Source organism: Phascolarctos cinereus, unplaced genomic scaffold (genome assembly GCF_003287225.1).
Source record: "Phascolarctos cinereus isolate Bilbo 61053 unplaced genomic scaffold, phaCin_HiC Scaffold_2;HRSCAF=192, whole genome shotgun sequence".
NCBI classification, from domain to species: Eukaryota; Metazoa; Chordata; class Mammalia; order Diprotodontia; family Phascolarctidae; genus Phascolarctos; species Phascolarctos cinereus.
The window spans coordinates 215,362,487-215,385,182 of record NW_027555625.1 but is presented as its reverse complement, the minus strand read 5'-3'; the positions used below and the strand labels follow the sequence as shown (position 1 = coordinate 215,385,182).

The 22,696-nt window shown below is 39.7% G+C and overlaps 1 protein-coding gene across 1 annotated transcript in view; it reads right to left on the bottom strand.

The window, feature by feature from the left end:
* Window positions 1-2,070: 2,070 nt before the first annotated feature.
* CAPN14 (calpain 14) overlaps window positions 2,071-22,696 on the bottom strand; it is a 51,527-nt gene continuing 30,901 nt past the window's right edge. The window contains exons 12-21 of the mRNA XM_020972373.2: window positions 21,057-21,262; window positions 20,439-20,475; window positions 18,631-18,687; window positions 16,206-16,263; window positions 12,900-12,964; window positions 11,930-11,998; window positions 10,067-10,145; window positions 6,374-6,490; window positions 5,659-5,714; window positions 2,071-2,854 (exon numbers count right to left, since the gene is read on the bottom strand). Coding sequence (XP_020828032.1) covers window positions 2,828-2,854; window positions 5,659-5,714; window positions 6,374-6,490; window positions 10,067-10,145; window positions 11,930-11,998; window positions 12,900-12,964; window positions 16,206-16,263; window positions 18,631-18,687; window positions 20,439-20,475; window positions 21,057-21,262 — 771 coding nt within the window. The 3' untranslated portion in view covers window positions 2,071-2,827. The remainder of the gene's footprint in view (window positions 2,855-5,658; window positions 5,715-6,373; window positions 6,491-10,066; window positions 10,146-11,929; window positions 11,999-12,899; window positions 12,965-16,205; window positions 16,264-18,630; window positions 18,688-20,438; window positions 20,476-21,056; window positions 21,263-22,696) is intronic.

The window sequence follows — 22,696 nt, the reverse complement described above, 5'->3', positions numbered from 1 at the left end:
CCATATGGTCTGAAATAGCCAATTCTGTGTAATTCTTCTATTACATTTGCTTTTCTAATGATGGATTTAACCAACAAGTTTATAGACTGTTGTTATTAATGGTTGCTATATGAAGTAGGATTTCATAAATATGTGCGTACACATATATTCACACATTTTTGTTGTTGAGTCGTTTCAGTCATATCTGACTCTTCATGACTCCATTTGAGGTTTTCTTGGCAAGGATGTTGGAGCTGTTTGCTATGTTGTTCTCCAGCTCGTTTTACAGAAGAGGAACTGAGGCAAAAAGGGTCAAGTGATTTGCCCAGGGTCACACAGCTAGTAAACATGTGAGGCTGGATCTAAACTCATGTAGATGAGTCTTCTTGCTTCCAAGCCCAGCGTTGTATCCTTTGCACCACCTAGCTGCCTTACACACACACACATAAATGTTAAGGAGTCCTAGCTTTTACTTTACACATCTGTAAGACATATATTACTATATCAGGATAAGTTTAGAACTTATTACATAAGTACCAAGTATAGTCAAAGAATGAGAAATAAAAAGTGTTTGTTCCTAAAGATAATGTACAGGGGTTATATATAGAAAACACAATAGAAAAATGACAGTTTCTGCTCTCAAGCAGGTTTCATTCTACTGGGATTTGGGGATTCAACATGTACACAAATAATTATAATGCAAAGTAGGTGTTACCCTTATCAAGGAAGGTATTGGCAAAATATCATAGGAAAATTTGAGGAAGTGATCTCTTTGAGCTGGGCTATCAAGAAAAACTTCTTGAAGGAAGTGACATCCAAGCTGAGCCTTAGAGAAAAGGGATTCTGAAAGCGAGGAGAAGCAGAAAGGGAGACATTTCAGGCCCACACAAAATTCATAGAGGCAAGGTACCATATGATAAGTTCAAAAAACAGCTGGCAATTTATTTTGACTAAATTATAGAGCATTTGAAGGGAAGTCATTTGAAATAAGGCTCAAAAAGTAGTTTGGAGCCAGATAGTGGAGGATCTTAAAGGTACTAGGGAGCCATCGGAGATTTTTGGATAGGATTGTGAAATGGTCAGAAGACCTATGTCCATCAGAGAGATGATGATTCTAACCCAACATCAAGAGGGCAGCCACTCTGAATTGCTCTTCTAGTTCTGGAGGTGGATTTTTTCCCAAGATCACTTAAATATCCCTTGGAACCAAAAGTGTACTTCACAAGACAGATGGCCAGGTTTCAGAGTACTATCTGTGATTTAAAGGTGAGTCAACTATTCTCTCTTGGGATTACAAGCATGTCCTTGACACTTCCTCAAAGGAGCAGAAAAGATACGTAACTCTCAAAGAAAAGTGATAAAACGAGTTCTTGTGTTCAAACATTGTTGCAGAAACCCAAATGGGCATTTCATGCACTTTTGAAAACTCACTCTCTGGCATGTCAGTCTGTGTTTTTTGTCTGTGGATATCTGCAAAGCAGTGAGTTTATTCTGTTGCATTGATCAGATAATAGAGCTGCTTATAGTCTAGTAGGGGACATTGGGAAGGACAAATGGCCTTTGTGAGAAACTTTGTTTCTTCAAAAAGACAGACAAGGCTTTAGAAAGTATACTTTTATAAGTAATACTATTAGTTATAATAATGGTCAAGTTTATTCTCAGAGCCTATCTGTATGGCACTTTAAGATTTGCAAAACATTTGCACATTATGTTATTTGGTCCTAAAGTAAACAATACAGGTTTATAATTATACTATTAATTGTATTGCATTGCACTATTAATAGTTAAATGATTGTCCTTATATTAAAATGAGGAAACTGGGGCCTGTAAAGACTAAATGATTTGCCCACAATCACACAATTATTATGTGATAGAGAGAATTTGAACCCATTTCTCTCTAACTTCAAATTCAGAGGTCTTTCTACCACTCCTTCCCCTTATTTCCAATGCAAAGGTGAGATCTTGAAGACAGATTTCTTCTGAGCACAGAAATAGGTGTTGTTGAGATGCTGATCTGAAAATAAAAGTGGCAAATAAGTCAACCTACATTAATGACTTACTCTGATGGCATGAAGCATACAAGGATTCTCCTTTCGATTTAATGAGCATTTATTAAGAACTTACTATTACAGGCAGTATAAAAAGCACTGAGGATAGAAAGATAAAAAAAAATGCAACAATTCTTACCTTCACATAAGTTTACATTTGATTGGGGCGGGGGGAACGACAATATATAATTACAAAATATTACAACGTAAACAGAAGATAATTTTAACAGCAGAGTACCCACAATTGGTAGAATTAAGAAAGGCCTTTAACTGGAGGTTACACTTGAACCAATCAGAGAGCCAGGTGTTCCAAGCAGCAGAGATTATTCCGAGCATGGAAGACAGACTACACACAGGCAGGATGTAAGAAGTGGAATGGTAGGCTGGTTAGGTTGGAATGGAGAGTAAGAAGGGTGGGGGCAGTCAGTGATGTGTAATCAATCTGGAAGCATAGATCATAAAGGGCTTAATTATTCCTGAGTAGTATTCCAGCACAGTGCAAGCTCTAGGAGGCCTCACCCATCTAGAAATAAGCCTGACAATGGCTGTTTATAAGAGCCAACCTAGCTAGACTCGATATCAGGTTGGCCATCAGGTAATCATGTTTTCAGCCAAGGCAACTCATGGAGCATGAAGGGCTGTGATCTGCATTGTTGGAGGGTGTATCCACCAACTGACAAAATCTCAGACATTTCCAAATCTCAGATGAGTTAAGTGTTAGGTTCTGTTACATATGCAGATAAGAATATCTGTAGAATCCATGGCATGGGTTGGTGCAGTCAGACTGGGCTCCAGACTTCTCAGCAATATAGGGTCATCATCAACCACTGGAAAACAATCGAAGTTGTAAAGGATAAGACTTGGAAGTACAGCGGTCACTCATTCAATATCTATACACAGCATGGTGAGCCTGACTCAATGGTGCAGGGGATCCCCTAAGAGCACTGGATTTGGAGATGGAGAGCCTCAGTTCAAATCCTGGCTCTGCTACTTGTGACCTGGGTGACACTGAGTAAATCAATTAACTTCTCTAGGACTTAGTTTCTATAAAATGAAGGCTAAGTGGTCTCAAAGGTCCCTTCTAACTCAAAATCTATAATTCCGTGATCACTACACCTGGGACACCTCCAGGAAGGAAGTTAATGGATAGTTTTATAATTAAGCGTCAGGTCTCTAGGTACCATGGGCAGCTAGGTAGTACTATGGATAGAGTGCTAGGCTGGGAATCAGGAAGACTCATCTTCCTGAGTTCAATTCTGGCCTCAGAAACTGACTAGCTATGTGACCCTGGGCAAGTCACTTCACCCTGTTTGCCTCAGTTTCCTCATCTGTAAAATGAGCTGGAGAAGGAAATGGCAAAACACTCCAGTATCTCTGCCAAGAAAACCCCAAATGAGTTGGACATGACTTAGCAACAACAATAATTCAAAACATACTCTAGAGATGATGTGACAGAATCTCTGTATATTATCACAAATACCACTTCAGCTGTCTCTGAAAGGCCTTCTCATCTGAAGTTTTGGCCTTATAAAAATACTGACTCCTTGCCAAAAAGCAATAGTACTAAGAATTGTCGTAAGGCAATAGGGCATCCAAGGGAAGATTTCTCTCTCTCTCTCTCCCTCCCTCCCTCTCTCTGTCTCTGTCACTCTTTCTGTCTCTCTCCCTCACTCCCTTCTTCCCAGTTGTTTCCTTTCTAGTTAGTGCACAAAAGCACATTCGTGTCAGGGAAAATCCTCTTAGAAGCCTCAGGTCCTGCAGTGGTACCCTTCCCATGCCTCAGAAATTCATCCAAACCTTAAGATCATTAATCTAGAGCTGTAAAGAACCTAAGAGTTTCTCAAGTCCACCTCCCCATTTTACAAATGGGGTAAACTGAGGCCCATAGAGGTTAACTACAAGCTCAAATAGTGTTCTGATTCCAGAGTCAGTGGTTTTTCCACTGAGTCCTACTGTCTCCCTACTCTCACTTTGTGAACAATCCAAACTGCCTAAAGGCACAAAACTCTGCCAGCTTAATTAAATGTGTTAGTACTGGTGATTGCCCTTCTTCTTCTTCACTAAATATTCCCAACCATGCTGCCCCAGCATGACCCTGCAGTGTCAGTGAACTCAGCCCTACTGGGAGACTTTGCTGCTATCTGCTACCTCAGTGCTGAACCAGCCAGCTACTCTTTGTGTCAGCACACTCTTCTGCTATGGTGCTGGCCGTTTCTCTGAATGTTTTCATATTAGTCACACAGGAAGCCTCACATGATACTAAAGATAAATCAGCCTAAAGTATAGTTAACCCACATGGTACCTATGAATGATGGCAAGTGAGATACAGGTTGACTTTGTACTTCATTTGCAACGTAAATTTATTTTTCATGAATTCAACTTGATATACAGACTATGGTAGAAATCCAAGATTGTACATCAAAAATATTTGGTTATTGGATGCATTCAGCTGATTGATATACATATATGAATTATGATTCCTTTATGACAACAATAGAAAAGAGAAATGTCCATGAAATGTATTTCCCTCATCTCTGTGAAATATGATTGTATTTACTCTTGTTACTATTAATAATGAAACAATAACGGCACCAAAGGAAAGCTCAGGATAAAGTGTCCATTTCTTTTTGTCCTGCTCTGTGATTTCATTGGTAGAGGGAACTTCTGATGAGGAAATCTGAGCAATGCAGAGCAAATGGGCAGTCTTGGAGTTATCTGGGATACTGAGAAGTTAGGTGATATGTCCAGAATCAAATAATTAACATGTATCAGAGGCAAAATGTTAACTCAGGTCTTCCTGACTCTGAAATTATGTAACCACTATACTAAACTGCCTGATTCTGCTTCTCTCAGCAGGTAAGTAGTTACCAGCTCCATAATCTCCAGAAGCCTGGCATTTCTCTTCCTATCCATCTGTGATGTGGACCATATAAATACCTTTGTTCTACTAACTCCCTTCAGTGTATCTATCTCTATGGAAATGGAGATGGGGACTAGAAGGAGGTCCTAAGAACCAGAGGGATGGGATCAGTAAATGAAAGAGTAATATTAAAGAAATTCATCAACTGTTCCAGGTCACTATGGTCTTTAGTAGTTACGTCACGTTCAGAAGTTGGAGTGGCTTAAAGACTGGGACAAGTCCTTTCAACTCTCTAAATCAGTCTTCATGTGACTTCTCTTCATGGTAAGAGAAACCCCAGCACTTAGTTTGAAAAGGGCATGTTGCTTTCTTATTTAAAAAATCCACTATAGCATAAAGAGAAAAATTAAAGTGCCGACATTACAGCCTTTCATATGTTGGGTTTCCATGAAGTCTTCCTGGTGTTACTGAATGATCATAATTAAAACTATGCTGAATCTCACCTATGCAGTTTGGCCTTGGACATCCCAGACAATGAGAACAATGTCTCTATAGGGAAGGGACTAAGGCAATTCCCCCTGGAAATGAGGTGTATTCTCTCTGTTTTAAATAGGTTCAAGGGCTGATGGAAGGGGCAGAGTTAGCATTTGGTATTAGCCATCAGGTTTTCCTAATTCAGAGTTAAGAGTACCAGAAGACACTTTTCCCCATAATTACCTGAGCTATATTCATCTAGGTGGGTGGGAGTAGGTGAATTAGGAACTATCTTACCTCAGACTTCAAAAGGTATATTCCTTTGTCATCCTGGGTCAAGTTTCGAAAGGCTTCTGTGCAAAAGCAAAAACGTAAGGGGGTTCAATGATGGTGGAACCTGATACTAAAATTTTCCTTGGAAAGTGGGTGTTAACAGATCAGGTACACTTTGATTAATCATTCCACCTCCTTCCATATTCTGCCTCATAACTGAAAAATATGCTTTTCTTTCCCTTCACTTGCAGAAGGATGTTCCTTCCAGGGTGTGACGATAAGAAGAAAACTCTCTCTCCATCTTTTTTTTCGTGGTCTTTGAGGTCTTTGGCCTCATACTGTCATGTCCTGGAAAATATCCCAAATGTCACTTCCAGTTGTGTTCCAGTCCAAACAGGTGAACTAATGGATGGATGAATAGGTAGATGAATGAAATGAAAAAGCAAGTATAAAGAGCTTTCTGTTTGGTAAGTGTTCTGCTAAGTACTAGGGTTACAAAAGTAAGATAACCCCTTCCTTTAAGGAGATTGCATTGAAAAGGGAGGAGACGTATATGAAGAAATGTTGGTGAGAGATGGATATGTTGGCTTGGGAAACCACCGGGATGGTGACTGGAACCATAAGGTAATTATCACATGATTTCCAGTAGCAATGGGAACACTGATTTGATTACTCTTCCCAGAACAAGATATAGAAAGTGATAGAGTAGAAGGTTCAGTACAAGCTTGTGGTACCTCACCTTCCACATTCTCCACTCGAAGCATGAAGTAGACAAAGTTCTCAAAGCCGATCTTACGGTTAGAGTTGCCATATCGAATAGCCATTAGGTTGCACACTTCATCACTCAGTAAAATTCCTTTTGGAAGGAAACATTGATAAGCACATTGATGATGATGATGATGATGATGATAGTAATAGCATTTATATAGCACTTTAAGTGTGTTAACTCCTTTGATCTTTACAACCACTCAGTGAAGAATGTGCTATTATTATTCCCATTTTTAGAGATGCGGAAATTGAGTCACAAAGAGGTTAAGTGACTTACCCAAGGTCACCCACCTAGGAAGTGAGTCAAACTCAGATCATCTTGACTCCAGGTCCTGTTTTCTATCCAGTACACCAGCTTATTAGTTGCCTCAGGTGCTAAGAGTGTTAGTCTATCTTTACATCATCTCTTGCCTCCATCCATCAATGAACAATTATTTATTAAGATATTGGTCTAGGTCTGACACCGTGCTACTGGAAAGGCTACTGAAATACAAGGCCAAAAAAATGAAACTCCCATTTTTGAGATCTTGAGTTGGAAGGGACCTTTAAGGTGATTTATTTCAACCCTTTCATTTTACAGCTGAGTAAACTGAGGCCTAGGGAGATTAAGTAACTCACTCATGTGGTCACACAGGTGATCAGTACCTGAGCCAATATTTGAACCCAGGGCCTGTGATTCTAAAGCCAGCACTCTCATTAACAAGAAGCAGCTAGACAGCTCAATGGATAGAATTCTATGTCTGGAGTCAGGAAGACCTGGGTTCAAATCTGGCCTCATGCACATACTAACTCTGTGACCCTGAGCAAGTCCCTTAACCTGTATTTGTCTTAATCCCCTAGAGAAGGAAATAGCAAACCACTCCAGTATCTTTGCCAAGAAAACCCCATGGACAGTATTGGCATGCTATAGTCCACGTGGTCATGAAGAGTCAGAAACAACTGAACAACAACAACCCTTATTACCTTTCCAGGCTTATTTCATATTGCTCTCTTTCACACACCATCATTGCCTAAGAGCTGCTCTCAAGGAGCTTACCTTCTATTGGGAGGACCTAATATACACACTAATAAATGCAAAATACACACAAAGTAAATGTAAAGTAGTTTCAGGTGCAGGAGAAGGACCCACTAGCCGTGTGACCCTGGGCAAGTCACTTAACCCCATTGCTTAGGGGAAAAAAAACCCCAGTTGCTACTGGGACTAGAAAAGATCTCATTTAGGAGATGGTGCTTGACTAAGTATTGAAAGAAAGTAGGGATTCTAAGTGAAGCTGAAGCTTAAATACTTTGGCCACATAATGAGAAGACAGGACTCATTGAAAAAGACCCTGATATTGGGAAAGATTGAAAGCAAAAGGAAAAGTGGACAGTAAGGAAGAGATGGATAGGTATGTTGTGGAAGCAATCAACATGAGCTTGGACAGACTGTGGGAAATAGTGGAGGATAGAAGGGCCTGGTGTGCTACGGTCAGTGGGGTCGTGTATAGTTGGATATGACTGAACAACTCAACAATGGCAGGGATTCTAAGAGGGTCAGGTGAAGAAAAGAGAGCATTCCACACGTGGAGACAGAAGATGAGAGAACATGTGCAAGGGACAGAAAGCTAGCAAGCACTTATTAAGCACCTACTATATGCCAGGCACCATGCTAAGCACTTTACAAATATTCTCTCATTTTATCCTCATGATCACCTTAGGAGATAGGTGTTATCATTATTCCCCTTTTACAGTTAAGGTAACTGAGATAAACAAAGGTTCAATGATTTCCCAAGGTCACACAGCTAGTGAGTGTCTGAGACTGTGTAAGAACTCAGGTTTTTCCCTGCCCACTGCACCACCTAGCAAGTACAACAGCAAACAGGCTGGTATGGCTGAAACACAATCTGTGAGGGGGAGTAAAGGGTAATAAGTCTGAATCCCGAGGCTAGAGCCACATGGTAAAAGGCCTGAAAAACCAAACAGGGATTTGTAGTGGCACACAGTAAATGATCTATATAAATGTTAGCTAGCCTCACTATTATTATTAGTTATTATTTTTTATCACAGAGGCCATAGGGAGCTGCTGGGGCTCTCTGAAAGCCGTGTAGAGGATTGGAAAGGCAAGAAACTTGAGACAAGACAAACAATTAGGAAACAATAGCAATCATTCTTCTGTTGAGCAGGGATGAAGGGGGGGGTTGGTAGCAAAAACAGGAAAAGGGGAAGAGATGGAAAAGGTTGTGTGGGTGGAATCAACAAGGCTTAGAAACTAACTGGATAGGAGAGGTGGGGGAGGGAAGAATCAAGGATGACGCCAAGATTTGAATCTGGACGCCTGGAAAGCTGATGACTCACTAACTAGAAACGGGAATGTTAGGAAGAAGGCGTAGGTTTGGGGTGGAGGGTGGAGAGATGAGCTATGCTTTGGACATTTTGAGTTTGAGATTTCTTAGGGACATCCAATTAGAGATTCTGGGCTGAAGCTGGAATGAACCCAAGAGAGAGACTAGGACTAGATAAATCCAGGAGGCATCTACCTAGAGATGATAATTAAATCTCTAGAAATTGATGAGATCATTGAAATGCAGAAGGAAAAGAGGCCATCACATCTCACCTACACCATCATGATAGCCTTCATATTGGCCTCCCTCCTTACAGTCTCTCCCTCTTTCTAGTTCAGCCTGCATACAACTGCCAAATTAATCTTATTAAAGCACCATTCTAACCACATCCCTCCACTGTCAGAAGTCTTCAGGGGCTCACCATTGTATCTAGATAACAATTTTTATTGAGTCGTATCTGACTTTTTGTGACTCCATTTAGGGGTTTTCTTGGCAGAGATACTGGAGTGGTTTGCCATTTCCTTCTCCAGTTAATTCTTATAGATGAGGAAACTAAGGCAAACAGGGTTAAGTGACTTGCCCAGGGTCATCCTGCTAGTAAGTGTCTGAAGCCAGATTTGAACTCTGGAAGATGAGTCTTCCCGAGTCCAGGCCTAGTGCACTATCCACTCTAAAATAGAGGCTAATAAGGCCATCCACAATCTAACTCCTACCAAACTTTCCAGGTTCATTTAGGCACTACTCCCCTTCAAACACTCTTCATTCCAGCCAAGTTCTATTAGAACCTGGCATCCTGCCTCTCATTTCTGTGCCATCAGGCTATGCCTCAAGCACGGGATATACTCCCAGCTCATGTATACCTCTTACAATACTTACCTTCCTTTGAGACACATGTCAGGTGCCACTTCTTATATGAAATCTTTCCCGATCCTCCCAGTTGTTGGTACTCAAATGCCCTTTTATTTATTTATATTGGCACATTATAAACCCACCCCCATCAGCATATGAGCTAATCTATAGCAAGGAGACGAAAAGGGTGCCTTATACTTAGTAGCTTCTTAATAATCTTGCATTAAATGCTTTCCCCAATGAGTCTGTTGTTCTAGGTTTAACAGAGCCAATAGGAAAAATGACATTTTATTTTTGGACACTGAATTCTGATAGCATGAATTTTTCCTGACTGAATATATCTGCCTTTACTGAGTTCTCTGGATTTTTGGACCAGCCTAGAAGACAAGAGCATCACATCCACCAATCTGCAAACTGCTTCTCCTGGGACTTTCTTGGATGCTGCTGGCATCAATGACATCTAGAAAAAAAAAATTAACCATACTAGAACTCACCAGCTTCCTGAGCAGCAGCCCGCAGCTGCCCTGACTCCAGGAACCCTGACTTGTATTTGTCTTGTTTGTGGAAAACTTCCTGTTAGGAACAAAACCAAAGCAGGATCATTAGGCCTGAGAGTCGAAAGGGACCTTGGAATTCCTCTAGTCTAGCTTCCTACCCCATGCAGAAATTCCTTCTATAGCACCGGTGATGCAGGGCTCTCTACCTTGACCAATGGAAATAGTGGAAAGAATGTTGGCTTTGGAGTCAGAGGACCTGGGTTTAAATCCTGGCTGTGCCAATTATGACCTATGTCAGGGGTGGGGAACCTGCAGCCTTAAGGCTATATGTGACCCTCTAGGTCTTCAAGTGTAGCCCTTTAGGGTCATATGTGGCCTCAAGGTCTCAGGTTCCCCACCCCTGACCTATGTGATTTTGGACAAATCTCTTCACCACTCTGTGCCTCCATTTCCTCATCCATGAAATGAAAAGACTAGACTTGATTATCTTTCAGGGTTTTAAGGGTATGGCATGGCCTATTCATTTTTTGGGACTACATTCGTTGTGAAAAGGTTTTTTCTTAGGAAGACCAGAAATCTGCTTCCTGGTTTTCTTTCTTTTAGCCTCACTTTCTCCCTCTGGAGCCACACTGAACAAATCTATTCCCACATACCCCTTCATGTATTTGAAGACAGTTAATATTCCCGCCCCCAAGTCTTTTTCAAGGCAAATATCCCCAGTCCCTTCATCAAATCCTTGCAGGACATAGTTTCTGAGCCCTTAACTTGATCTTTTTTTTAATTAATAACTTTTGCTTTTACATCACCTTTATTTCCAAATATATCCCAAATCTTCTCTCCTCTCCAGACATATTATCCATTATAACAAAGAATAAAAAAAGAGAGGAAGAAAAAGAAGTTCACCAAAAGTACATCAACCAAATAGAACAGTACATGCAGTGGTCCATACCCATAGTTCCCCATGTCTGCAAAGAAGGGAAGGAATTGCATTTCCCTCTCTCTTTTTCAGGGCCGGGCTTGATCTCTATGATTATATGGCATTAAGTTTCATCTCATTGTTGTTGTTCTTTCCATATGATTGTAGTTATTGCATATATTGTTTTCCTAATTCTGCTTGCTTCACTTTACTGATCAGTTCCTACAAGGCTTGCCATGTTTTTCTGAATCTTCATATTCATTGTTTCTTGAAACACAGTACATTACATCCATGTACCACAATTTGTTTAGCCATTCCTCAAATGAGGGATTTACACTTTGTTTTTAGTTTCTTTCTACTAAAAAGAAGTGCCATTATAAATATTTTTATATGCCTGGGATTTTTCTACTTTAATTTTCTTGTACCCTTATCTTTTTTCACAGGAACTACTGTATCAAAGGCCTGTGTCTAAAATTCACCAGAATCGCCAGAAGATCCTGTAAAAACCAAGCTGCTCAGTTTGTCTAAGGTCCCGTTTCCTAGGATAAAGGAATGATGGAAGATCATTCCTAAAATCCTGCTTCTGACCACCATTCTTCAGTGTCATAGAACTGAGTTGTAAAATATTTATTCTGGAAGGGCCCTGCCTCGGGGTTCATCTAGACACTTCCCCTATTTTTTTCCAGATAAAGAACCTAAGACTCAGAGAAGTCAAGTAATTTACTGGAGGTCTAGGTAGTGGTAGCGTCAGGTCTAGACGGATCCCAGGTCTCCGGATGCACAATCCAATGCTAATTTTAGTATTCAACACAACCTCTGAGAATGGGTGCCATTTTTTTATATGGCAGAAATAGATCTACTAGGAGACTCAATCAATGTTAAATCATTTCAACCACACTAACAATAAAATCAGAAAATTCAATTTGGTGAAGATTTGTTTTTACCTGATAGATCAGCAATCGCTTCCACAGGCACCGAAACTCTTGAATGCTCACAGTACCTGTAGCATTAAGCTTTGTTAAGTGTCAAGGTCAATAGTGACAAGTCAAAAAAGAACAACGGAACTTCCCAGACACAGTAGTATAATTGAGCCCTTAACCATCTGTGTAACATTCATTCATCTTGTGGATTACAATCTCTGGTTTCCTTCAAAGCTTAGCTCAAACTCTATTTGCCTTTCTTGATCTCACCAGTATATATATATATGTGTGTGTGTGTGTGTGTGTGTGTGTGTATAAAGGACTTGCCCAGTGTCACAAAGTAAGTACCAAAGGAAGAATTTAGTCTTCCACACTCTAGAGTCTAGGACTCTATTCCTTATGCTAGTCTGTCTTCCTCTTAGTAACTGAAATTCGCATAGCACTGTAAGATTTGCAAAGTACATTACAAATGTTAATGCATTTGATTTTCACAACAACGTTTTGAGGTAGATATATCAGGTATTGATTCCATTTTACAGATGAAGAAACTGGGGCACTGGGAAGTTAAGTAACTTGGCCACATCATACTTCTAGTAAGTGTCTGAGGCAAGAATTCCATTGTATGTCTGCTGGCTCTACATTGGCACTCTATCCACAAATGAAGAATTTTGGAAGGCGTGCGTGTATTTGTTTCCTTTAAGAAGAATGAGGAAGTTGGATTAGATGATCTTTAAGGTTATTTTTAGTTCTCAGATCCCGTGATTCCAATGGCCCACCCTCTATATGAAGGGTAACTTCTCTGTGCCCTCTCCATCTGATCTGTAGAAGAGAGGAATCACAGGAATACTACAGATGGAATCCTAAGTCATTGCTACCATGCCTCACTCTTCCTGGCTATCTCAGAGCTGTGAAGAATCTTGAAAGTTGAGAGCAGCGTTCCTCCTTCTCCTTTCTCCTTCCTCCCTCCTCCATTCCTTGGAGCTGGAAAAGATACATCAAGCAGCGCCAGAATCCCTAGGCAAGCATCCATACTGAAGGTGGGCTGCAGGCTGGACAGGTCTGCAAAGAGATGGGAAGAATTTATGTAAGGGTACTCTTTGTCTAGTTTCCACTGTGCCAGCCCTTTTTAAAGAGGCCACTCCCTTTGGTACTCTAGTAAGGTAGTTGTGTCCTGGTCAATTAAATGGAGAAAATTGGGATGACAGGGATTAGCTCTGATAGTAAATAGAAATAGCAGCATACAGGGATGTTGGTCTCCTCATGTGTGATAACATCAGGGGATGTCCAGACAGACTGGATAAATTACCAGCAACCTCGTCACAGTCTGGGTAGAGCACACAACAGAGGGATGGCCTTATGGATTGAGTAGCATTTCACTGAAAATGTTATAGAAAAGTACTGGCCTTAGAGTCAGGAAAACCTAGGTTCAAATTTCACCTCTGGTACTAAGTAACTGTGTGACCATAGGCAAGCCATTTAACCATTATGAGATTCTGTTTACTTGCCTATAAATTGTACTGTTTGGATTAAATTGGATAATCCCTGTAGGACTTACTTTACAAGATTGTGAGTGTGAAATGACATAATGTGTGTAGAATTCTTGGAAAATTTTAGTTTTAAAACACTCTACAAATGACAGTAATTATGATAAGGTCATTAGAAGAGCAAGAAGGCTCAGCATAGTGCCTAGTACAATAAATACTAATAAATATTGATTGATTGAGCAACCACAGAGCCTGAATAGAGCCTGGAGAAAAAGCATGGTTTCTAGATCTCTCATTACCTTGGTCACCCTCTCTGGACACATTCTAGTTCACTGCATATCTTTTAAGATATGGTAAACAGAATTAAGCATAGTAGTACAGATTGTGATCTGGTCCATTCAGCATACTATGGGACCATTGTTATTATTACAAATATTATCATAATAGCACACATTACTACAGCACTTTAGGGTTGACAATACACTTTTCTCACACCAGCCCAATGAAGCATGTAATACAAGCACAATATTATTATGATCCTCATTTTACAAAAGAGGAAACTGAGTCTCAGTAAAGTGACTTGCCCCAGTCACATAGCTTTTGAAGTGTCAAAACTGACATTCCAAGTCAGAATTTCTGACTCCAAGGCCAATCTGCCCACTAAATTATGCTGCTATATTTGGGACACTAACTTTTTTTTTAGCATTCACACTCCGCTGTTGGCTTACTATAAATCTGTGGCCAACTAAGACTCCTAGTTGTTGTTTTTTTAATGTGAACAGCTACCAAACCAGAATACCACCTTCATTTATTTGTACATTAAAAGCAAAACAACTAAGCTAAATGTGGGGTAATAGATATATTGCCAAAGCATTATATAGTTTTTAAGAACACAGAGTTTATACCATAAAGAGTTATCTGAGTTAATGATGTATTATTATTAATTATTTTTAAATAATCATATTAATTATAATTAATATCAATAATGATAAAAGACCTTCATCTGTGTACTGACTGATTTAAAGGGAACCTGGTATAAAATCATTTAAGTCGCATTATCACTGGGACTTCTCAGTCATATACAGAGGCCCCTTTTGACCAAACACCATTCAATAGTTCTCGGAGTACAGTCAATGCTATCTTAAAGCTCATTTCCAATAATGGACGATAGTAGAAATGAAGAAATGACTTGAGTGCTTACCTGCTGGCATAAATTCTTGGTTAAAAAAATACTCCCCCCCCCTGCATCATTCAGCCTCTCACGTAAGTATTGAAACTTTAGACTTCTTTAACCAGCCAGCTTCTTACTTCAACAATTCAATTTTTAAAAAATCTACATCCCACAGTAATATCTCCCACAGTAGTAAAATGAACAAAATAATTATTCTTTATAATTCATCTATCAAAATATTTACATATACTACCTAAGAAAGCCAGTGAAGATTTCCAACACTGCTTCAAAGTAGTATAATTAAGTATGTTTGAGACTCATTGAAGAACCAGACCCTCAGAATGGGATTTATAGATTGATGCCAACCTGGAGGGATATCTTTTATTTTCATGGAGTGTTGCAGTGATCTTTCATTGACCCTGTTCTGTTCAACATTTTTATTAATGATTTGGGCCCTGACATAGATGACATGCTAATAAAATTTTCAGATGATATAAAGCTAGAGGAAGAATTAATATGTTCAATCACAGAATTAAGATTTTTTAAAAAGATTCTGATATACTAGAGCAATGGGTTAAGTCTAATAAGATAAAATTTAATATGGAAAAATGTAAATTCCTGCACTTGGGTTAAAAAAAAATCAACAAAGAAACTGTCAGGGCTGAGAAGAGAATGCTTGTCCTTCTGAACTACAAATCTCAGGATGCCAGTCAGCTTTCAAACCTCTATTACATGCTGAACATCATTGACAAGCTAGAGCTTACTCAAAGGAAGATGGTTGATACAGATTTGTGGTATGACGTTTGATGGAAGGAACTAGGTATGCACACATATATGTATACATATACATATATACACATACACACATATATGTATATAATGTGTAAATATATGTATATGAATGTATCTTTATAACATCTAGCCTATAAAATATAAGACTTAAGAGAGACATGATAGTTGTATTATAATTGTCAGTCATATGGAAAAGGGATTAGCCTTTTTGCCAGAAAGCACGGGAATCACACTGATCAAAGCATGGGAATTACAGAAAGGCAGATTTCAGCTTGACATGAGGAAAAACTCTCTAATAATTAGTTGTCTAAAAACAGAATGGGCCACCTACAGAGATCAGGAGTATTCAACCCCTGGAGGTCTACCAGTGAGAACATACAGGGTGTTCCAAAAGCCTTAATGCAGTTCAAAGCCTTTAACAACAGGAAATCGCACTATATTTTATAGGCTAGATGTTATAAAGATAATTCATATGCATATATGTACGCATTATATACATGTTATATATATATATATATATATATATATATATATACATTATATATATATATACATGTTATATATATATATATATATATATATATATATATATATATATCTATATATATTGTAGAGGAGATTCCAGATTGGGTATGGATTGGACTAGATTTGCTCTGAGCCCCCTTCCGTCTCTGAGCTTCTATGATTGTAAGAAAGCCTCCACTGTTGTGCCAGTGCGTGGGTCTGGTGTGTGCTCAAGTCAACACAGTGAGGTCAAAGGATGACATTCCACCACCAGAGAGGAAAATTCCAATTTTCCATGAATCTCTAACTTGGAACTTTCCTTCACACAGAACGAGTTGGGAACACTCACGTGTCCAGGTCATGTTATTCAGAATCTTCTGCAATTGGATTGCATCTATTTCTGGGTTCTGAAAGGAGGGACAAAAGAGGAGAGTTATCTATCGTTAGTGAAGATAGAACATAAAGCGATAAAGAACTAAGTGACTCCAGCCTCCCTTTCTTGGCTCATGGTATTCTCTGTTATGAACCCTACATTCTAGGCATGTTAGCCTGTTTGCTGTTCCCTAGACGTAGCCCTCTGTCTCCCACCTCTGCATACGCACTCCTCACAGCTACCTCTTAAGAGTCTTCCTTCAAGACTCTGTTCATGTGTCATCTACGACGGGAAGTCTTTCTGGATTGATCCTTTTCGTTGTTAACATTCATTTTCTTCTTTGAAAACTATCACATGTGTACTTAATTGTGTACAAATTTTATTCCTCCAATAGAATGTAAGCTCCCCAAAGAAGGATTATTTTCTCTTTTTATCCTTTGTGTTCTCAGTGCCTAGCACAGTACTTAGGGTAGCTAGATGGTGCAGTGGATAGAGCACTGGCCCTGAAGTCAGGAGGACCTAAGTTCAAATCTGGCCTCAGACACATGATACTCACTCACTGTGTGACCCTGGGCAAGTCACTCAACTCCAATTGCCTCGCCAAAAAAGAAGTTCTTAACAGATGCTTAGCTGTATCAGATTTGACTACTAGAAGCTCACTATGAGATATCATGTGTCAAATCAAACTCTTGACCACTGGAATTTTCCCCTCCAGTCTCTATTCAGCACAGTTTCACAGCCTTTTCTGAGTAGGAACTCTTTGGGGCTTGAGAGCAAACAGATAGACAGGAAAAGCACCTGTTTAGCCAGGCTTTCTTGTTACAGAGAAAGCAGCAGCAAACTTGTGTTTGACTGACAATGAAATCTGGAGTTAGGACTTTTACAAAGAGGTCCCACTACCAATGATGAAGTATGCTACCTACCTGCTGACAGAGAGGTAATAGAGTCAGAGTGCAACATGAGACATAAGAATTTTAGACATAACCAATGTGGGAATTTGTTTTGCTTGACTATGCTTATTTGTTACAGGGCTTTTGTTTTCCTTTTTTCTTTGTTTTGGGAGAGGAAGGGAGAGAGGAAAGGGGAAAGAAAGAAGCCTGTGAGAGAAAAAAAAATAGATTTTTCAATTTTAAAAAATTATATTAAAAAACCCAAAGAGGTTATATCGTAAATCAAGTGCAGATAGTTAGCCTAGAGCAGGAAAGCTGCAGGGGAGACAGAGAAAATTCACTGTAAATAAAAGGTGAAGCTTCAGGTCTAGTTCCTGGAGATTAATTTAGTGAAATGCCAAAGGCAAATCAATATCTGAATAGGAGACAGATAAGTTGTACATTTAAATCTAAGACCCTACGGTTAAAAGGGCCTTATTGTGTTAATAACATAAGGAAGAGATTCATGAACCTTTCAGTTAGGATGACAATCCTTAAATATCAGATCACAGTCTTGCAGAATTCTTAGCCATGCTTCTAATCAAATTTAGCTTCTCTGTAGTTAATGATATATTAGACTTTCACAGCTATTTCCTTTGCCAGGTTGTCTACTATAGGGTTCTTGGGACTGGGGAACTGTCTGCAAATGACCAAGTGAGCAAAGACTGTATTTAGCGCACCTAGACAGGCACCCTCATACTTTGTACCTGATTCCTCACAGCCTGTCATTCCCATCCTAGAAGAGTGTAAGCTTCTTGACTGTCCAGTGGCTCTATGGAAGCTCCAGTGATGGCCTCATTTTTATATTTTTAAAAATTTTTTTTTTTGGCTAGGCAATGGGATTAAGTGACTTGCCCACAGTCACACAGCTAGTAAGTGTTATGTGTCTGAGGCTGGATTTGAACTCAGTTCCTCCTGATTCCAGGGCCAGTTTTCTATTCATTGCGCCACCTAGCTGCCCCACGTTTTTATCTTTGTATCTCCAATACTTAGCACAATGCCTGGCACATAGTAGGGGCTAAATAAATGCTTGTTGACAGATTTTTTTCTCCATGAAGAATGTCCTATCCTGGTTCATCCTCTCAGGGGTCAATTTTGTGTTTATTCATCTTATCTGATAAACATCCAAAGGGTTATTATTGAAAGGTGAAGCCTCTGGACCCCTTCCCAGAATATTTTCAAATACATAAAAAAATACATGAGATTACAAAGGAAACTATATTGAAAAATAGTTAACAACATATATTTTAAAAATATTTTTATATTTAAACCATATATATATATATTTAAAGTTCATGCACTCCAAGTTAACAACCCCTACTCTCATACCCCTTCAAATGGGGTAAAAGGTTGGGAGAAGGTAGCTGAGTCCAGCTTATATCTGGGGGTCAAGCATATAGCTTAGCAAGAACAGCTGCTCCCCTTTAACCTCTGCCCTGTTCTCTCTGTCCATCCACAGGAGGTCCACTTACTTTTTCAAACAGTTTAGTGAAGAATTTCTCCTCCCCTTCATATCTGTCTACTATCTCCTGCAGGAAGAAATGCAAACATTGGCTCATTCATTGACAGTGTAGGTACTTCCTCACCTGTCCCAGATGTTCCTCATCTTTTGCCTTCACTCAGTGCTTTGGAGGTGAGGGATGGAGTTCCTGAGAGACAGAAGCTTTGGTTTTTCCTCAGAACTGCCAACCATCTCCACCCATGAGAGAAAAAGAGGGATGGCAGTGATCTCTTCCAAATCCTCTCTAACCTTTCACTTTCCCTGTTTCTCAACTGTTCATCCTTTTATTTAGTCCTTATTTTATTTTTTACTGAAAAGCCAAGAGTTAATCTTTCCACTTAATTGAAAACATCTGGTTAGGAGTTGATATCCCCTGCACTCACATTTGACCTAGGACTTCACCCACGTGAACTACATCGTTGCACTGACGGCTTTGTTAGGGGTCCCTGTGACCATACCATCATGAATGAGACATTTAAGTTCATGTAGCCTTTCCCCCTCATTTTTTCAGACTAAGTAACTGAGACTCCAAGAGTTTAAGTGACTTGTACAACTTTACACAGATAGGCAATGACTTTGAGAATTTGAACCCAAATTCTCTTACTCTCAATCCCCTGTTCTTTCTGCTAACTATACAGAGAGGCAGCTTGTTTATTCAGAATGGCCCATAAACTGTAGACCAGTGGGACTTAAGTTCTGACCTAGGAATGTGGGGGCTACCTAACATTGACTCATCTAGGCTGATCACTTTTTAGCCCTCAGTTTTTCCATCTGTATAGAAGAGGCTAATGCTTCCTAAAGGTGAATTGTGAGGAAAATATCTTTAAAGAAAGTTGGGAAAGCTTTTTGATTTTTTTAGGGGGGAAATGTCATTCTTGTCTTGGGGGGGGCTTTTTTTTTTATTATCCATGGTAATAGAATAGCAGTGAAGTAGATAAATAAATGAAGTGCATTGGACCAGAAGTCAAGAGGCATGGGTCCTAGTCCTAGCATTGCCAGTAATTTGCTGTGTGACTTCGGATTAGTTATTTCACTTCTCTGGGTCTCGGTCGCTTCATCTGTAAAATGGGTGGGTTGGACTAAGTGACCCAGACTCTGATGCTAGCTGTTTGTGTGACTTCAAGCTAATCCTTTATTCACCCTGGGCCTCAGTTTCCTCAACTGTAAAATGAAGAAGTACAACTATATGGCCACTGAAATCCTTTCTGTTTCTAGCTCTATGATCCCTAAGGTCCCCTGTAGCTCTAATGTTCTGTGATTCTAAACTCAAATATAAAATAAACATTTCAGTTAATATATGACTTTCAAGCTTTTCTCTTAATAATTCTTCTACCTTGGTAGAAATGAGATACTGTTTGTAAAGCACTTAGCACAGTGCCTGCCTAGCACAACGTAGGCATTTAATAAATGCTTACTTCCCCCATGGACACCCAAACAGTTGTAGTCTGTGCCTTCCCTTTCCTTAAGAACCTACCAATAATTGAAATGGTTGAAATGGACCATAAAGAGACAAAGGAGAAAAAACAAGACACTTGGCTCATCCCTACCTGGATACCAAGGACTGAGTTGCTTTGAAAAGGTACTGAAACCAAATGTACCTCCTCTGAGGTACGCAGCCCAGCCGCCACCTTTCTCAGTCTGTCTGATCAGAGATAGATGGCCATTAGTCAATATGGCACAGTTGCTGTTTAATGCAAAGCAAAGAGAGGAAGCTTCCATCCAAAACTAAAAACGGTAAAAGAGACTCCAAGTTGATCAAACTTCCTCCTATCAACTCACCTTAGGGAGGACAAAGCTGCAATTGCTGCCCATTTCACTGAGAATAGAAGAAAAAAGATGCATTCAGGAACATTGAGGGAAAGGGAAAACTACAGAGAACATTTTAATGTATTACCTCCTTCCTCCCATTTCTTCTTCCTCCTTCTGCCTCCTACAGACAGCTGCCACCTATCTGTTCCCCTTTTCCTAACCTTTTTTTCCATTTCTTTTTCAATTGCCTTCCCCCTTTCTTTCCTAGTCTGCGAAGTCTTTGATGTATAATCTTTAGGACTTGTGTTGAAGTCCTTGTAACTTTCATGGTTTTTAGGATCCACACTGCAACCAATGAATCTGAAAGTATTTACTGGCAGCTTGCTATATGCAAGGAACCATACATTAGGAGTTATAAACCCACAAAAGTCATCCCATGCCTTCCTTAGTCATTATCTTCTCCATCTTGCTCATCCTGTCTATTCTATTCTCTTCCCTTTATCCCCATCACTAGAGAGGCCATGCAAAAGCCTCACTCCTCCTACACACACACACACACACACACACACACACACACACACACACACACACAACACACACACACACACACACACAGAGACAGAGAGAGCAGCCAATTGGCTTTCTTACTATAAGGCATGCTTCCTGGAGAAGACTCTTAGTATGAATTCAGATTCCTGCCAAGGCTCAGAGGTACAGGGAACAATGAGGTAAGTGCCTGGCTCCAGGAAAAACTCATAGCTCACTTCTCTCTGGGTCTGAAAGTCTCTGGGGACAAACAGTGGGGTGGTTTTCTGGAAGAACTCCTGAGGCAGCCGATGGTTGCCCTCCCAAAGCTGCTGAATGAAAGAGGAACAATCCAGGCAAAGCAATTACAGGAATCCTCCCTCCCCACACCCTCCCCCCCTCCCCCCCCCATTGTGGCCAAAACAGAGCCAGAGCAGTAGAAGCTCAAAGGTCACCAGAGGTGGAAGGGGATGCAGAAGTCATCTAAAAACAGTTTCCTAGATTTAGAACCAAAGAGGACCTCAGAAGTCTTCTAAGTCAAGCTCTTCAGTCACCCAGAAGCTGCAATGGATAGAGCACTAGATTGTTGTTACCGTTGCTGTTAATTAGAATCAGGAAGACTTGAGTTCAATTTACCCTCAGATACTTACTAGCTGTTTGACCTTGGGCAAGTCATTTAACTTGTCTGCCTCAGTTTCCTCATATGTAAAATGGGGATAATAATAGCATCTGCCTCCTAGGATTATGAGGATAAAATGGGGTATTTGTAAACTGCTTTGCAAATCTCCAAGCTCTATATAAATGCTAGCTATTATTATTATTCATGTTATAAATGAGGAAACAGGAACCAAGGAAGTAGAGGTGACTTGTCCAAAGTCACATATAGGAAATATATAACAGGACTGAGACTAGAATTCAATTGTATCATAACCTAAGTCAAGATACTATCCACTATATGACACTATCTAGCTGGTAGCTAGGCCAGCCAAACCCACCACAACAGCAGCCAGAGAATAAGGGATGGTAATGGGGCAAAAAGAACATGTGGAAATTTTGGTGTTTTTCTTTAGGTACTCAGTAAATACTTATTGATCAATTTAGACATTAAATGAAAAAAATAAAATCATCTGCACAATAGTCTGCAAATATATCCCCATTCCTCATCAGCAGTAAAGGAGAATGTCATTTTTAAAAGGTATAATTTTTTTTTTATTGTGCAAGTTTATGAAACACTTTTTAAACAGAAAAAAAAAGACATTTCCCACTTCCTTTATACTTAAAAAAATTTTTTTTTAAAGACAGGAGTATGCAGAGTGCCCTTCTGGGCATGGTAGAAGAAAGGTATACTGGGTTTTTGGACAGCCCATCTGTCTCTGTTCTCCCTGGGATGGAATATTTCATGGTCAAACAGTAGCAATGGCTCAAATGTGGTGGATTGGGTAGTGAAACTTCCTTTAAGAGGCTTTGTTTTTAGAAAGCAACTGAAATGTCAGCAGTCAGGAAAGACCATGGGATGAGAAGCAGGGTAGAGGGATTAAAGGGCATTGGACCTTGCATCAGGAGACCTGAGTTCTGGTCTAAATACCACTAGATGTGTGACCTTGGGCAAATCATTGACTGATTTTTTGAACCTCATTTTCCTCCTTTAAAAAATGGGAATAAATATACCCACCCATCTCTGCATGATAACTTTGCTATATATTTAAAAGGAATAGGAGGTTGTACATAATAGATTTGCAGTTTCATGTGCAATCATCTTTTTT